Genomic DNA, 19,595 nt, shown 5'->3' with positions numbered 1-19,595 from the left:
AGAAATTTTCAATATTTCTACTTACTATGTCAAAACGAACGGCTTTGGTCGGTTTTTTGAATGATAGTTGGAATTTAACAGATACATTTGGCAGTTGTAGATTGTATAAATACAGCTAAGTTACAGGCTAAGATTATTGAGTGGCTGGCAGCTGAAGCTTCAGTTTGTTATAAGTTTAGATACACTATATTCATGGTATTAAGCTTGTCATCAATAATTTCCTTGTTTAATAGAGATTAAATTACTAACAATTAACGCTAGTATTATTGCAGTGCTACGAATAGACATAATTATCCTTATTTTCTTATTTTATAAAAGTTTGTCATTTAGTAAAAACATTTATCTACAGAAGGGGAAAGGATGAGTTAGCTAATTTTTGGCCAGATAGACAGATATCTACAGCAAGATAGATAGATATCTAGCTGGCTATCTGGATGGCTTGAAGAGTATATAAAAGGTTTGTTGTTGGTAACTGTTGAGCCATTCAGAGTTGAACTCTTCTAGCTGCCTGTAGTGCTCTTCCAGGTTGGATACATTCATTCATAGATAGATAGATGGATAGATAGTTAGATAGATAGATAGTGATTCTGATATAGATACTTAGATGTTTATGTTTTACATGACAACTAGTTTAATTTTTGTGCTTATAACAATTGTAGCGTTTAATTATGAAGATAACTTTGTTGTTCTAAAAATTTTATTTTTACTGACAGAAAAGTTTAATATTAGGAAGGGAATAATTGATATTAAATCAATCTTTGATAACTACAAAATTCTTTCCATGGCAGCATAAAATATTTTGAAGTTTAAGTTTAAGTTTTTATTTATATGATCAACAATTTCATTTTTATTCTTACCCTATCCTTGTGGGCGCTAAATTATACTGTTCCTCAATTTTCTTTTCTTCACATAATTCGACAATAAGTCAGCCAATGACCAATTTTACATTATGGTGTTAATGTTATTGAAAAACTACTTGTCCACAAAAAGTCAATTATGGTCACTTTTAAAGATGCTATCGACATAAACCTTTGACATTGTATTGTGTCAGATTGCGGGAATTCAAAATCTTACATAACCCAACCTAACCTGAAATTATCATAAAAAGATAAAAGTTTGTTTTTGGTCAATTTTTAGCTTTCTTTGTAAACTACATAAAAAAGAAACAAAGGATTATGGTGATTTGCAATTTTTTAAGAACGTTACTTTTACTTTAAACGGAAAACCATAAAATTACAGTTACTTTTGCAACAGCTATAAAAAGCACAAAAAATAGTTGAGAGGTTGCGTGATGATTTTTTTCATAAGAAATTTAGATCAACTTGTAAAGGATAATTAAAAAATATTGATTTATATTGAATTCCAGCTATACTTATAAACTTTTGTTCAATGTCTGATTATTGTCATGAATAAACGACAATACTTACCAAATATTTAGATTTTATTACTTCTTTTACTCGATTTTTTTTATATTTTATGTTATTTATCAATATTAATTACTGATTATTGAAAAGTCTAACAAAAAAAAAATCAGTCAAAATTACTTTTTACTTTAAAAAAATAATTTTATATTTCTGCCTAACTTAGGGACATAACTGGCCTTATTTTTGTTGGAAATTTTAATTGTCTATTTCTATATATTTATAATTAGATAAAAATCCTTTATTAGTATAATTAGAATTTTGGCTAAAATCCAAATAATGTCAACGCGTTATTTTGGATTTTTTAAGTACACAAAAAAACATTTTGTTTAGTAAACAACGAACAGAAATGTGTAATACAGTAAAAATTAAGAGTTGGCAAGTATTGTCAATAAATTACTGTGTATGACATTTTGTTAGATCAGTTGTTATGCATATCATATTTTACATTTGAAATTTGCGAATAAGCAACTGACGGAATGACGTTGTTATGTTGTTAAAGACGGACTTCCAGATATATAATACAGTTATAGAGTAGCAGTGCTACGTTATAGTAATAATTTGTTTTTATTGAAATTTAAATTCAATTTGTGTCTTTTATAGTGTCTATCAAAATTAATGGACCAATATTTATTAATATATAATGTTCCTCGAATCTGAAAGTGGACCATTGAAACGCCCCCATCCCCCCCCCCCCCCCCCAACTGCTTATTTTCATCTATAAAAAATAATGTTTTATCCTCTGCAGAGAGCCCTTAAAGGTCATGTTCCCGCAGGAATATCTAAACCTTTACCTAGCCTAACATATTTGACCTAAAAAAATGTATTTTCAAAAAGATTGTGTTGGGTCCACATAAAGTTTAGGGTAAATTGCATATTAAGAAACTGTACATTTTCTGTACAAATTCTGAAATGACGTAGCTATTGCTACGATTATGCCGACCGTTCATCAGTTGGTCCTTCCGTCTGTCTGTCTCTCCGTTCGCTTGACCGTCTGTTTTGTTCAGCCAGTAGGAGGGGTAAAGTGGATGAAGGGGAAGTATCGTTATTTTAGCCAGCTACGAGCTTCACTTATTAGAGTACACGAAAATGTAGTGTAGGATCCATGTAATAATAAATTTATTATTGCCTTTGACAATTTCTTTTCAGAAGTGACTTTATCAATGAATAGGAAAACATCGTTTCATTAAAAATTATAGTTATGTGTAAAAATAATGATTTATGTGTATTTTAAGTATTATTACATAGATCTTTATAATTGTTTTCATCGATTTGAATCATGCAAACGTTTGTAACCCACTTTTGCAATTTTTATTACCAGAGTTGGTTCTTTAAAAGACAGCATCACTTCTTATTAACATAATATTTAGAGATTTTTTATATGATTTTGGAAGATTTTTTACAAAAATAGTTGTTGTGATACGGCTTCATGTTTTAAATACTGCGAAATAGCCATAGTGCATATAAATTAATAGCTTTTTATGCTTTACTTAAATTATATTTTTAAGTTAAACTGTAGAGCTTTCATTATATATGGATTTTTTATAATGTAATAGTTAGAAGAATAATTAGGTTAAAGGTTGTTCATAATGTCGACGTAAATAAAATGTAAAAGGCATTTTTTACTTACGTACAAATCAAAATTTTTAAGTCATAACCATTTTAATTAAATGTGATATAGTCGACATAAACATTTCTATAATATTTCCTATTAAGAAATGAAAACATAATTTTAAAATTGCTTTTTTAATTTTTCGCTTTTTTGTGAAAAAACTAAATATGAATATTTAATAGAATTATGAGATACCTTTATTGAATATTTTTAACATCATATTTGTAAAGCGGTTTAATCTAGATCTAACCAATAAAGAGTTTCCACAATTAGAAAGGCATTTTAATCAAAATAGCAAAATTTACATACATTATTAATTTTTATATATTGGGGTTACTCTATAACAATGAGAATGTCCGTACGTCCAACAGGGAATGTTAGATTATTGATTGGAATAAAAATTATCAATTGCATTTTGGTATAAAACTAAGGAAATATTTTAAGCCTTTTTTTAATTTTCACCAATTTCGTCATAATCAGACGTACAGATCAATCATAATCATAGAGTAGCTGCGCTACCAAAAACAATTAATTGTCTATACATGATTGAATATTTTGGTTTTCTAATTATGTTAACTTTAGCCGCAAGGGCGTTTATAGGGGGGGGGGGGGGGTTAATAGTGTGAATAACCCCCACCGCCAAACCAAACTTTCTAAAAACATGAATTTATATTCATATATTATAACTACTTCAATGTTTATGGAGGGGGTTGACCTATACGCACCCCTAAAAAATCCAGAACCAATAATTTTCCCTTATAATACACATTAATACTTTAAATTAAAAGGAATACAATCCCCCAAATAAAATGACCAAGTATGCCCTTGTAAAACTATTATAGAGACATAATATGAGGTTTTGTTTCTAATCATGAAAGAGCTATTAACAAGCTTTGGGTTTTGTTAAATTCAATTATCACAGTAAAGCAGTTGGAGGTATGTGTTGAAATGTGTGCTAAAAGTAACAGCATCTGGAGAAGTGTCAAACTTTTTGATGTTATTCTATCTACATAAGACTGCATCCTATTTTAATTCAAATAACGCTAGTCGATACTATGGTATCTGATCAATTTATCTTGGAATTACGGCATGTCGTGTCGATGTATGTCAGCAATGACCATATATATGATTTGTAGTTTCCTAAAATATAACCTAACCATGGGCGTGCATTCGATATAGGTACTTTTAAGGGTAAGGGGGGGGGGGGATTTGTCCACACTCCCTAGTGTTTAAAATGACAAAATTTGCTAAAATACTAGCTTCTTATTAATGTCGACAAGTAAAAACATCGTATGATAGCTAAAAGTGGTCTAGCTTAAATTGATTTTCATATTATTTTATTACAGGAGTTTCTACAAAAATAATAAAACTAAAAAATAATATTTTTAGTAGCGCAGATACTCTAAAACTATGTTAAATATATGCGTCCGTTGATCAGTATCTTATTTTGTGTTGATTCTCATAACTATACGTTTTTAGGTATGAAACAATATTAGCAGCCAGGCTTCTTCTTTTTTAGCACTTTTTTTAATACGTTGTACTGAATGAACGTATATTAGAATACAGTTTTGATTATATTAAGAATTTATTCAGACATTTATGGATAGGTCAACTGCAGATTATTTTTTTGACACATTTAGAGAAAATTCCACAATTATTTTTTCCTTAATCTTCCCATTTTTGGTCTTTTTGAAATTTAGATTTGAAAAGGTTAGGTAAGGCATTTTTTAATTTTAATAAATCATAGATATTTCTAATAATTTTAAAGTTTATTTTTAATTAAGAAAAGAGCTGTATAACATGATTTGCGATGGGCCTGTTCTTTCTCTTTGTTCTATAACAAAAAAAAGTTTTTTATGTTATTTAAAGTGCTTTTAGATGTCTGTTAGCTTAAAGTACTGTATATTCGCCTTTTGAATAATAATTTTAGGCTGTTTTTAAAAATCTGCAAAAGTTTGTAATTTAAAAATAGCAATTTTATTGTCAAATGGGAAAACAGTAAAAGTGTCTTGATTATGACGTCAGAAAAAATTAACAATTAACCAATAAGAAGCCAGTATTCACTGTGGTAAAATATATAGCGGCCTCTCATTGGTTAATTGTTAATTTTTTCTGACGTCATAGTCAGACACTTTTACTGTTTTCGTCAAATGGTTATATTGCTTGCAAAAAAAAATATATTTTTTTTGTTTGTAGCAATTACTTTTGACTAATGGAAAAGTAATTAAAAAAACAGTTTAATTTTCTGTTTTTAATAAGCATTATATTCAGAATAAAGAGTTGTTAAATTACATAATAAAACTAGGGAGGGATGGACAATAACGATTAAATTAATTCATTACAATTTCTCACCCAATATTTACAAGCTATTAGAGACAGAATTACACATATAAGAATTGGAGGAAAGAATAATTTATCATGCATTATCCTACACCTGAATTATAGATTAAAACCCTTTTTATTTTAAAAATATGGTTTTTAAAATTCATTTGTAATAATTGTACGGATAAAATTGTTTTAGCGACAGAGCCCTCTGTAAGTGTTTGTCTGTTTGTCTGTCATGCATGAAATATCAAGATAAGTTCATTTGAGGAAAATAGCCACTAGATAACTACTTTTATTTGATTGTTGTATATTCGACATTAAAATTATTATTAGTTGATAAGTTAAATCGACATTTTGTCAGCCATGGCTACTTTTGTTTCATGTAATGTAACAAAGCTTTAAACAGAAATTGAAAAAAAGTATAAGAAAAACGCTGTATAAATGTTGAAAAGGTATCCTTTTCAAAATTTTGGTTAACTGAAGCAAATTGATATTTATTTCCAATTCATTGACTTTGAGACATATTCAAGTTGAATTTTAATTTATTTCATTAAAATTATAGAAAATCATGTTTTAAGTTTTTAAATGCAAAGCTTTAATATAATTTAGATAAGCGGTTTCCCTTATATTGCATCAGGACCACATATAAAATGTAGTATAGACAGGCAAAAAGTTAGGAGACTTTTTTTGTGATTTTCAACAATTGCATTTTTTTATATTATCTTTCCTTCAACGCATTCATGGCCCTGTGCGATCTTGTGCCAATATGTATAACAATATGTCAAAATTCAAATTGCTATTAGAGAATTTATCTAAGATTTTTAAGATAAAAAATCATAAGAAACATAAGACTTGTTTTTGTAAGATTAATGGGATAGGACAATAGTTAATAAATTAATCTCCCCCTAATTTCATTGTATTAAATATTTTAATAGTTACGGGAAACAGCAAAGTTTAAAATCGATAGGATAATTTTCACATGTAAAACTTTACGCTATTAGCTTTTCATTATGTAATGCGGATAGACAGACGAACGTATGATCTGGTTCTAATTGTAGTTAAGCTTTACTCTATAATGAAATGTTTTTATAAAATCTACCGTTTCATATTTCAAACATTTGAATAAGACCAAAATATGTTAAAGTTATTTGTAAGATATTCACAAAAAAGTGTTCATTTAATTCAACCAAAAAGTATGAATTTTTTTCTAAGAATGTTTGTTGTAAAATTTCAAATTTACGGATATTTTGGAGTTGAAAAAGTCGTCATAGCTGACATTATTTTTTACAAATAATATTCTAAAATAGCAAGTATTGTTGTAGTAATCCCCAAGAAACACTATATTTGTATATTTTCAAGGAGAAAAGGGATATTGGAATATAGATTATACTGGTACCCAAGGTTTTATAAACATCAACCGTAGGCTTATAAACTTTGGGTGGTATTGTAAATTATTGATTGTTTTGTTTAAACTTTTTAGCCAATTATTTAATTTGCAGAAGAGTTATTTTTGTGTACATAATTTGATCCTCCATTGTCTTATCCCTGAAGATCCCTGATATTATGGGTTCAAGCACCTTGTTGTTGGTTTGGTCACGTTTATAGTCGCCTACGTGATAATAAGGATGACCAATGGTTTGTCTTAATTCAATAATCATTTTAATTGAAAAAAAGGGCTGACAAAGGCAGATGGGTTAGTGAATAGTAAATTAATCTTCTTTTAATTATTTTGATTTAAATTTGAATGATGACCTTACATTGGTGACAGGATTAATGCTATACAGTAGATATCAATAATGTACAATATCTTAGTTATCATGATTGATCCTCGTAAATATGAAATAATGCCGCCTATATTTATTCAGCAGTTGACAACAATTTCAAAGAAAATGGATGGGTAAAAGCCATCCACGGGTTTGAAAAGAATTAATTTCCAGCATAGCTTCGTAACCGATTAATATCCGCTGGATAAGAACCAGTTCTTAGCCATACTGAAAAATCATCATCGTATTACAACAATTTTCTACACACATGAAAATGGAAAATCATAAAATCAATACCAGTTTTGTTTAACTGATTCTTCGGCCTACAAAACTGTTTTTAATCTTATGATTTTTATTTTAATATCTGCGGAAAGCTGTCCATAATACGACTCAACTCATGCACAATTAGGACTTCCAGACAAAGGACTTGCAGATAGTTGACGACCTATCTCTACATTTCTTCATATTTCACTGTCAATGATTGGCCAAAGCTATTTTCAGTCAATAAACAATCAATAATACTTATTACTTGAGTATGTGTCTGTTTGTTTGTCCATCTGTCTAAAATAAAAAAAATTATTTGAGGAAGGTCCAAATTTAATTTATTCTGATTTTATACTTTTAATCCAGAGATCTAAAGGAATAAAACAATTGCCGATGAATTAATCTACATCCCAATGATGATACACAAGATTATCCCGTCTGTAGATTACAATTAGTGGTTGAAACGTTTGGACACTCAACTCAATGAAAAAAACAAATAGAAATTCAAAAAAAGTCCCTAAAGTTTTTAAGCCAACGAATCAGAAAACGTTATTATAAAACTTTGTGTAGACTTATATCGTTTAATGTATATGAATCATTGAAAATGACATATAACTCATTTTTTCAGTAATTAAAAGTTTATAATTCTGCCAATGAACGGACTTATTGAGAAATCCTGAATATAGAGTAGCTACGCTACTTGCAATAGCACATTATCAAACTTCTTTTGTGTTAATCTAATATCAAGTTTGAATAAACGGTAAAAGCTGATAGGTCAACCCCTCCAGGTGGGGAAAAATGGGTGTACCTAAAAACCAAGTTGAATTTTGGTTATACTATAGTCTTCCTTTAAACCCCCGTTTTTTAATTAAAATTTTTAAATAAAAAATGTAAATCTTATTGAGGGGAGGGGAATGACATTTTCTAAGACTGTTTCTCTAGGGAGGGTTGAATTTCCAACTAATTTCAAATTTCCCTAACACTAAAAGCAATGCATAATTATTGGTAACATTTAAAAAACGCCAAAAAAAGTAAGTTTTCTTAATTGGAGCCACTTAGCATTTTTAGCTTATCATTTTCTTGTTTTGGTTGATACAGAATAATTTTACTAATTTGAAAATTGAAAAATAATAACCAAGTTAAACTGATATAAAGTTATTGTAATTACTAGAATAAAGTTAAGTCTTAGATAGTTTTAACTTACCTTGCGCCTGTATGAAACATTTAATAAATATGTTTTTTTTTATATATATCACTGTGTAAATGCTTACTAATTCTATTGTTTCTATTTGGATACTTTTATTAGTTGGTTCTAAAATTTGAGAACACAGTAATAGTGTCTGACTGATTATGACGTAAGAAAAAAAATTAGCCAATGAGAGGCCACTATAAATTTTACCATTGGTCAATAACGGCCTCTCATTGGCTAAATTTTTTTGTTACGTCATAATCAGTCAGACACTATTACTGTGTTCAAAATTTGATTCAACCTCTTTAATTAAACATTTCAATCCCCAGTGTCCAATCTCAATTTTGTTTATCATCAGGGATGAATATCATTTTATCGTTCATTGTCCTATCCTTTAAGATCCCTGACTAAATTGCAAATATTGACATGGAGTACAACTTGCTTAATTATCTATTTTAAAGAGGAATACAGTGATAAGACAATAGACTGACGATTACCCCCCCCCCAAAAAAAAAATTTTTTTTTTTTAATTACTGTGAAATATTTTTTACAGGGTTTGACCCACCTCAGGTCAGAGCCCTGAAGAAGGGGTTACTTCTTTAGTGAGAATAAAGGAGGGAAGGAGATACAGTAAGGGAAGGAGGTAAAGGGAGGGGAGGAGGTAAAACGGTAGCAACCAGACTGTTGATAAACAAACAGACACGGGTAACTAGTGTAGTAGCTTTGCTTCTAGAATCCAGTCTACTCTAGTAAGTAACTATATAATAACAAATGTACACAATTAAAAAGCGAATTACAATACAATTTGATTGCGTAGCTACTTCATAATTTGATGGAGAAATGACAAAACATTAACCATCCTCCAATTTCGTCTATTATAAGTTGAGGATAATATTGCACCAAGTTTTGGCTAAATCTAAATCGAATTAAAACCTCGGTAGTAGAAAACTGACATTTGCTCCATTATATCTAAAAGTTATCAAAGGCAAAATTTCACACATAATTACAACATCCATAAGATCGACATTAATCGAAATTAATAAACTAAGATATATGTTAAACTAAAATGCAAAAAAAGTTTAAGTAATGCAATAAAAATTACTTTCTTTTGAGTAACTCTTTTTTGAAATTGTCATACAAATCTTCTTACACAAAATTGTAGAGTTAAATTTAATAAAAATCAGAAAGTTAGTTCTCAACTAAATACACAGCAGACTTTTTTATAACGGACTAAACGACTTATGACGTACAGACCCTAATTCTATTGTTGCATCGCTTGTAAAAAGTGGCTGAGAAAGAAAGAAAGAAAGAGAACCCAATTCTACTGGATGATACTTGATAAAACTCATGTTTTTAACATTTTAATAATTCAGTTTTGATAACAATGCACCATAAATTCATATTTTCGTTAATAGCGCAGCTATTCTATAATCAAGTGTTGTCCAGTGTCCGTTCGTCACTAACCCAACAAATGGTGGTGTTATCATATAGCCATTAGAATGACAATATGTCGTTTTTATGTCAGCAATGCCCACTTTTATTCAATGACATATAATTGACCTACATACACATGAAAATTACATGTATGAAGAATTTTAATATTAATAATATTTTTAAAAGCGAAGCTTTTCTATAAATAGGGTCGGTCCGTCCGTACGTCCGTCCGAGATAGATAGCTTTTATTCGTTAATTTAGGGAGGTTAGAATTGTCCTATCGATTTCAAATTTTGCATGATGATTCCTGTAGTAGTTAGGTACGATTTAGAAAGCGTAGCAACTCTATAATCATTACCAGAATGTCCGTACGTCCATTTTAAACATGTTGATTTTTCTACTTTTTTAACAACAAATTTTTATGTGATCTAGTTATCCGTTTGATCTGATTTTTTGTATATTGATTCATGGGACAACAAAGAACAATAGTATAAGCGAAGCAACTCTATAATCAAATCCTAAAAATGTAAGTATGTCCAGAAACATTATCCCGTATCAAGCAGTTTTTGAACAAATTTACTTACAATTTTGCTTCGACTGTTTCGATTCTTTTATATTCTAATTATTCAGTTCAGACACTATACAAGTGTTAATGTCCGTTTGTCCTACCGTTTCAGTGCTTCGCTTTTATTGATGTTGTCATCCTTGTTTTACTTTAGATATTTTTCTGTATAACAAAATCTGTTTGTTTTTCTTTAAAAACGTTTTTCATTGTTATTGCTGCGTTTTTTTTGGACATAATTATCCATATTAAAAGTAAATTAAAACATGAACTATAAGTAGCGACAGCTTTTTGTAACTCCATATAATCAGATAGACGTATTGACAAATCCAAGTTATAAAGTAGCTGCTCTAAAAATGAATTGTATGCGAAGAGCTAAAAGTAAAATTCTGATTTGTTCTTAGCTCAAAAGCTTATATAGCACACATAGTCACGTATGGGCTATAAAAAACTTATCGATTTTTTTCAGCAATGTTGAAAAAGAGGATTAACTTCAATATCTGTAACTTGGCATATATATATATTAATATAGCTGGCTCATACCATTCAAATTTGAGAATATTTTTGAAACTTTTAAAAATAACCAACTCTTAAGTAAATTTTCCTAAAAAGCCAAAAATATAATTTTAGCTTTGAAAATTGGGCTAAGCTTGCATTGGACTCTCATAGACATAGACATGTTTTATTAATAATAGAGAATATGGCGAAATTTAATGAAGGGAATAAAAAAAAATTCTATACCTTGAGGTTTTTCAAATTAAAATATAGGATTTTTCTTTGAAAATCTATTCCCTATTTCTGATGTAAAAAAAAAATGTACAAGCGCCCTAGTAAAGACCCCCCCCCCTTCCCACCCCATGTTACTATGGTAAAGTGCAGCAATTGTTGTTAACTAAAAGCGCACCCACACAATGTTTTCCCAAAACCAGAGATTTGGAAAAAGTCCTTAAAATTTGGAATAAAAAATGTTTTATGTTTTCTAGCCTTAATATTTTTGTCATGAATAAAACACGGTTCAAAAAATTTGGTTAGGTATTTTATTTTTCAAAAATCCAATATTTTGAAACAGTTATATTCAATTATAAAAATAACATCTAATGGCTTCGGCAGTGTTTTAAAGATCCTTTAAAAAAAAGATTAATGACCTTCAAAAGTCTTCAAAGTAAGATTTAGTTTTTTTTCCTTCATTTTTTTACTGTTGTGTACGCACAATGCATGGATTGTAATATACATACACGGCAACGTATTATACGCAAAGGTGCGTAAGGTTAGACCATTCAGTTACGCTCAAAGCGTCAAACATCGAAGTTGTCGGTAAGAAAGACTTAATTTATCTGATTTAAAATTTACATATATATTTTTATTTAAATTATTTTATTGTAATAAAAGAAAGTTATTATATAATCATTAATCCAAAAATTTTCAAGAAAATTTTCAGAACAGTTATTTCTTTACTATATAATATATCTTTGTGGTTGGTTTTAGACTATTTTCTTTCTCATTATAGAGCACCTAGAGGACTTTATAAATCACAACACCCCGTACCCCTTAGTAAATAACTTGCAAAAATATTTTTTTCATGAAAGGGGGTGGGGGTTTGTAACTAAAAATCTTACATTAGCCTAACCCTGTGTGACAAAACGTTGGGAAAAGCTGTAAAAATGCAAACAACGGTCAAATTAAATTTGCCAAGCTAAAAAAACAAGAAATATTTGTTCATAGGTATGACAAAATTAACAAGTACATGATTTTTAATAATAAAAAGAATTTCTTAAATATTTGGTTTGTAGTGCAAAATTACTTTATTTTAAAGACTGCGAAAACGCTTTGTTCTTAACAAGTTCTTCAAGAAACTAACCGTCAGACGAACCTGGGAACATACCCTTAGTGTATGACAGCTGCGCTGCTAAAAATCCAAATTATAAAGCCTGAATTTTCTTTGTATTTGGTCGAGACGTAACTGTACTCATTCTGTATATATAGTACATATTAACTTTACTTAAATTTAATAGATAGATAGATTAAAAGATAATATAGATAAATCAGGGATTTTGAGAGATAAGACAATGGGTGATAGATAATATTTGTTTATCCACAATTAACCCTTCTGTTAATAAAATATATTGGTTCAAAAGTTCGAACACTGAAGGTTTGTACTAACCAATCAAGAATGAAAAAAAAGTACCCAAAGTCTTTTAACCAACAAATGGGAACAAGTAAAATTTACAGTCCAATGTTCCCTCTCTCCCTGTGTAAACCATACTGTAAACCTTTGTATTTATTTTCATTTTAAAGTTTGAATTTAAAAAAGCTAAAACAAAAATAAAGTAAACAAATGCATTTAAATTTGATGTAGATATGAATTGTCCTTATTGGATTGATTAATCCCCAATCAGATAATCATATTTCTTTTGTTATTATATCAGCATAGGACTCATATTGTCATTGGAATAAAATTATACCTATTATTCCTATGGATTATTACCATCCTTGTTTTTTGGCAGACATTGCAATTTGAATTGCAATTTAAGTTTGGGTAACATCCCATGATTCATTTTCGGACCCTTTACCCCCCTCCTTTATTTCTGATTTTTGTGAATAATGCATATTTTTAGTTTATTCAAGTTAGGATATCCAAGCGGGGCCGGGTTAGGTATTTCTGGGTTTGGTGGGTCCACTAAGCCCTTGGAGGGATGTTACCTGAAATTGGCAAGTTGTGATTTAGTGGAAAGAATAACGGGGAAGTGCAGAAAGGTTATCAGGGTTAGCTATTTAGATAGATAGATAAATTGATGGATGGATGGAAGAACGAGTAGATAGACAGATAGATTGATGGATGGATGGATGAACGAGTAGATAGACAGATAGATTGATGGATGAACAAGTAGATATACAGATAGAATGATGGATGAATAAGTAGATAGACAGATAGATTGATAGATGAACAAGTAGATAGACGGATAGATTGATGGATGAACAAGTGGATAGACAGATAGATTGGTGGATGAACAAGTAGATAGACAGATAGATTGATGGATGAACAAGTAGATAGACAGATAGATTGATGGATGAACAAGTAGATATACGGATAGATTGATGGATGAACAAGTGGATAGACGGATAGATTGATGGATGAACAAGTAGATATACGGATAGATTGATGGATGAACAAGTGGATAGACGGATATATTGATGGATGAACAAGTAGATTGGTCAGGGACAAACTTTTAAGCTATGCTAAATAGATGAATAAAAAAAATACAGACATATTAGTACAGATAGAATGATGAATAGAACAGATAGGTAAATGGATTGATAAATAGATAGATAGATTGATCTATTTTAATAATAAGATTATGAATAATCCTGTATTGATATAAAAACATCAACAAAGTTTTGTGCTGTTTTAATAAATAACTTTAATATAGGAAGTTATTAAGCGTATATGGACCATTGAAGTAAAGAAAATAGATTTATAAAATAAATGAATAATTATGATTACTAAGCTTTAATGACCTAATAATTCAACTTGCATAAAAGTTATCATGACAGACAAAATTTAAAAATTGCATTTAAAAAAAAGAATTTGTCGTAGCTGGACAAAGTGTCTCAAAAAATCAGCCTTGTGACGTCATAAAAATGAGGGATTATCAATATCCATCTCTTTTTTAGGGGTTTCTTTCCCACTTCATCTCTCATCTCTCTCATTTTTATGACGCCACATCGCTGGTTTTTGAGAACCTTTGTCCAGCTACAAAGTTATAGATTAGTACTCTAATGAGAAATCTATTGTCTGGCCGCAGCGCAGTGTTATTATTTTTTATTAATCAAAGTTGGCATGCACAACTAATTATACAACAATAATATTCCAGTTAAACATGTACAACATTTTTGCTGTTTTTGTATCAACAAAAATAAAAATATTAGAATTATGTATGACATTGCCTATTTTGTTTAAAATAGTACAACTAGAAACCTATATATACTAAGTAAAACTATCATATAAATGTATTTTTTTTGTAGCTTTAAAGAAAAACTACATTATGATAAATGTTGTATGGTTATTAAAGCAATAAATGCACAATGAACAAGGACGAAAGCGTTTGATAATAGCGAAGCCGTTGTAACATTGTACAAAGCATAAATTCAAATTAGTTTTAAGATTAAAATATTTTGTATAAGCAAAGGTTTACAAAAGATGAACCAATAAGAAATAAGACAATTAGTGGAAAAAATTTTGTGAGACGGACAGAAGACAGACTGGGGAAATTTTTAAGAACCGCTTTGCTATTAAAACCACATTATGATGTATGCAGTTACTGTTTAATTTGCCAAAAAATGTTTTTGCAATATAGATTTTTAATACTTTCGCAATATAATTTTATATAGGAATCAAAAATAAATGATCTAAAAACCAAAAGTTTTGGTTTTTGTACCTTGTTCTTACCATTTTGTTTTCTTTTCAGTGCAATCTGGTTGATATTGGTGCCTGTTTCTAACCCCCAGAGTACAGGAGACCAGCCTACAGTACACACAAAGTACAAATAGTACAGGGAGAATCAAGAGATCGTACAAATAACAAAACACAAAATGAAAATTGTAGGTAAGAATTCTAAACATCTATCCAATATAACAAAGAGGAAAAAATGTAACTTTAGATTTTTTAAAAAGCAAGCAAGTTTTTTATTGTAATTCACCCAATGATTGGAAAATGAGAAATAAATTAATCATGAAAAAAAACTATTACAAGGAAGAGAACACAGCGATTCAACGGGCGGGGGGGGGGGGGCCGGGGGGGGTATAGTTGAAGACAGTTCTTGCTAATATTTTATTGACACCCTAATTCTGCACGTTACTAATAACCTCCCCCCCCCCCCCCTCCCTACCTGAATGAAAAATTTTAAAATCTTTATTTTTTAGGAATCCTTTTGGTTTCTAGCCTGGCCCTTGCCTCGGCACAACCCCAGGGTTTTTTCGGCGGTCTCCGCAACTTTTTCGGCGGCCAGCGGCCCCGTGGCGGTAGACAGAATGGTGGTGGTGGCTGCAGAGCTAACAGACCCAACTATTCGTAAGTATAGATAGATAGTTGTGTAAATACGAATAAAAATAGATATATACACAAACAGATAGATAGATTATATGGCAATTATTCTTATAAATATTGCTGTAATAACAAGCTAACAAATATCTATAGAAAGTGTTAGCAGGAATTGCCAATAGATTATCAAATTGGCGGACAGATAGACGGAAAGAAGCAGACATTCCAGAAGCATAAGTTACAAAGTAAATGCGCTATTGAAATTGATTTAGTTACAACATTATTCAAAAAGCAATAGATTGATTAAAAATATAAGAGAGCTTTCCAAAATGGTATAAATATAAAACATATCTTCAATAGATTTTGACAATTATTTCTATTTAGTTTCGGAGGTAGAGATTATCTTGTGAGCTGGAGAGATGGATGTACCTCATTTACTCACGGTAAGCACAGTATTATAGAGTAGCATTGCTATTAAAAAATTAAATTTATAGTCAGTTGTAATATCCTGGGATTGAAAATTATAAAATATGCCAATGCCTCATCAAAAAGCAAGATTAATAAATAGATAGATTGTCTAATTAATGGTTTTGTCATGCTATTGGGGAATCTTAGCCCTTTAGAGCCCTCCTAATTTTCTAACCTAACCTAACAAATAATTTTAAAAAAACTGCCATGATTCCAGCACGCTGTAGGCATAATTCTTTACTTTTAGGTGAGGGAGCTTCCTTCTGCAGAAGTGCTGGTATGAGACCTATCTCTCTTGATACTCCACAGAAAGAGCAACATTTCCTAGGTAAGATCATAGTTAAATAGTTAGATAGATAGATATGGATAGATATATTTGGGTATGAGACCTATCTCTCTTGATACTGCACAGAAAGAGCAACATTTCCTAGGTAGGATCATAGATAAATAGATATGGATAGATATATTTGGGTATGAGACCTATCTCTCTTGATACTGCACAGAAAGAGCAACATTTCCTAGGTAGGATCATAGATAAATAGATATGGATAGATATATTTGGGTATGAGACCTATCTCTCTTGATACTGCACAGAAAGAGCAACATTTCCTAGGTAGGATCATAGTTAAATAGATATGGATAGATAGATAGATAGGCATACATATATATAGTTAGTTAGACAGACAGAAACATAGACATACAAATGGATTGATATAATTATATAAAACTAGTTTTTTTGCCCCTAGCCTCTAGAGGAGGACAGGAAAGGTCAGGAAAATATTCTATAACCACCCTAAGACCATAATAAAGTCTACCTTAAAACTGCAACCCAGTCGGAGCAGCAAATAGAGAATTAGATAGATAGAAAGATGGATAGATAGATAGAAGACTTGTATAGATCGACATTTATTACAAAAGCATTAAAAATTAAATTAGCATATTGTCATATAATTAGTCTACAAAGCCATAAAGAAAAATATAATAATTGTGAATATGATAAATAAAATATTTATACTTAACCAATCAAGCTTAAAAATTGCAAATATAATGGACGATAAATTAGCTTCTAAATGTGAAATTTTACTTGTGTTAAAAAATAATGGAATAACATTTTAGCATGAAATACTTTTAAAACTTCCCTTATACGTAATAACACAAAATTATTTTAATTAAAAAATAAAAGTAATTTTAGTCCGTTTTAATTATGAGTCATTTTAAGCTTAATTTACGCTGAAATAATGACATTTTTTTATCTTTTTTTTGTCATTACACCTTGATTACACTTTTTGTTTTATTTTAGTAGCAAAGCTACTCTTTACTTTTAAATGTCTGTCTGTACTATAACCTACGTTAAACGCGATTTTCTCCATTGTTTTTAAGTCAGATGTCATAAATTTCCAGGAATATTTAAGGATAAGACAATGGACGATAATTTAATGGAAAATCCCTAAAACTACCCTATTTGTAGATTAGAATAATTGATTGAAAATTTATTACACTGCAAGTTTGGAACCAACCAATAAATACTATATAAAAGTATTCAAAGTTTTAAAACCAACAAATCAGAGAATGTGTTTATAAAACTTTATAAACTAGTGCTTCCACGAAAAAAATGTACACATTTTTATCTGGTCTTCAAACATGACAATCTGTATTAATGTCACGCTTGCTTCATAATTGTTTAATTACGCTTTTAAAATCAGTCCTAAGGTGATTTAAAACCATAGTGTTACAGCATGATTAAAGCTTTAATCAGTCTTTACACTATTGTAACAGTACTAAAGAAAAATACTTTAAAACCTGTACTTAATTGTTCTTATACTTTTTTGTTTATTTTTGACATATAAAAAAATAACATAAAAAACTTGTCTTGTTTATGCAAATGTTAGTTTTAAACAAGAATGACAATATCCAACAACAACAAAATTTCTGTTTAATCTAGAACCATTGTGTCGACTAAATGAAAAAATATGCTAATACTGAACCAACCAATTTTTTGAGTCGATAAATGAGTGAGATTGTTTATAAACCTTCGGGTTCCAGTATATTTTAAAGTCCCATGGCCCCGTCCTACCTTTTCAATAGTCTGTTGTTGACATAGAGAAATTCCACCTGCAAAGGTTCGAGAACAAGCTCATGTAGGGGGGGTCAGAATTGGTCAAACTGTATGAGACCTTAATAACTCCAACTTAACCTAATGACCTTTTAGATAAATGGAGGTAAGCCCTAGTAAGTAAAATCCATGTTTAATAAATGATTTCTGCAATTTATGGTTGATTTTCTGCTACTTAAAATTTCTAAAATATTTGTTTTTGTTCAGGTCTTGTATCCAGGGAGAGACAGAAGTACTTCTGGACCGGTGGAAACGTAAACCACGGCCGTAACCCCTCCATCAGGTACTACGGACTGACGGTTGTGCCATAATTATATGATAGACTCGTAAGTAGAAAAAAACTTTGTAGCGGTTTTTAAAGGTAGTTTAAAAATTAAGGTTACCTAAAAAATCTAACATACAAAAAAGTGTATATACTGCTGCTATGTCAGATGTGCGATAATTAGAGTTAATGTTTTGGAACTGCCTTAGCCCAGAACATAGGCAGCTTAATGCGTTGTTAAGATCTAGCCTGGTTTCACCAAAAAAGTTGTGAGCCATATATTGGGATAACCAGTTTAAAAAAAAACTTAGTAATTTTTTGTTTAAATAGATGGGCCTCCGGCGCTACCACCACCTCCAACGCCTGGTCCCACACCGGTGGAGCCAACAGACCCCAGCCCGACAACAGAGAAGGCAACGAGTTCTGTCTGGCCGTCCTTAACAATTTCTACAACGATGGTGTCAAGTACCACGATGTCGCCTGCCACCACAGAAAACCCGTCATCTGCGAGGCTTAATTCCCCTTTCCCATCATATATCCATAAAAAATGTTTCCTTTGCCCTAATTAGCCTATCCCTGCTTCCCCTAAACCCCCATTTATGCTGATAACATGTGAAAATCCAATCTGCTGCCATACCAACCCTCCAACCCCCCTCCCCCAAACCTCCATATCCCCTTTGTCCTAATAACCATCCTCCTTCCCCAAATCCTTGATAGCACCAATCCATCAATAACATTTAAATAAGGTGCTTGGCATTCTGTAACAAAAAACCGGATCGTGCGCGCTAGTCAATAAAACGCGGCATTAAGTTTTCATGTACGGCAGCCATTTATCATTGGTGTGTGGTTGGTTAGTTCAGTGTAAAAACTGGTTCTTACGCCACACAGCCAGAAATAAGCGCTCGCGCATTACATGAAACAAGAAACTAAGTTTTGATATAATAGAGAAATTATTTCGATGGCTTTGAAATTTTAAAGCTGGTCAATAATTATACTTTTTGTTATATTGTATATTTTATAAAATTTGGCTGGAGTTTATTAATTATTATATCATATTTATCTGAAGATATTATATATTATATCTATTTTTATAAAGAATTTATACTATCTATTATATTATATGTAAAGTTGGTGTAAATTTTAA

The 19,595-nt window shown here is 30.3% G+C and overlaps 1 protein-coding gene across 2 annotated transcripts; it reads left to right on the top strand.

Annotated features, from left to right (window-relative positions):
• The first annotated feature begins 418 nt into the window (after nucleotides 1–418).
• Nucleotides 419–19,099, top strand: LOC145326715 (uncharacterized). 2 transcript variants are annotated; one of them, XM_080170089.1, is made up of 7 exons: nucleotides 419–525; nucleotides 15,037–15,173; nucleotides 15,491–15,638; nucleotides 15,993–16,051; nucleotides 16,324–16,404; nucleotides 18,397–18,472; nucleotides 18,782–19,099. In XM_080170089.1, the coding sequence occupies exons 2-7, from the start codon at nucleotides 15,161–15,163 to the stop codon at nucleotides 18,966–18,968; spliced, it is 564 nt and encodes a 187-aa protein (XP_080026215.1). In that variant the 5' UTR covers nucleotides 419–525; nucleotides 15,037–15,160; the 3' UTR covers nucleotides 18,969–19,099. The 2 variants fall into 2 exon arrangements, with proteins under 2 accessions (XP_080026215.1, XP_080026214.1); XM_080170088.1 differs by lacking the exon at nucleotides 419–525 and adding an exon at nucleotides 11,828–11,884.
• The last annotated feature ends 496 nt before the right edge of the window (nucleotides 19,100–19,595 follow it).

This window comes from Acartia tonsa, chromosome 8, assembly GCF_053477335.1.
Source record: "Acartia tonsa isolate MP-2025a chromosome 8, ASM5347733v1, whole genome shotgun sequence".
Lineage (NCBI taxonomy): Eukaryota > Metazoa > Arthropoda > Copepoda > Calanoida > Acartiidae > Acartia > Acartia tonsa.
Note: the sequence above shows the minus strand (reverse complement) of the source record. Positions and strands in the feature narration are given on the sequence as shown.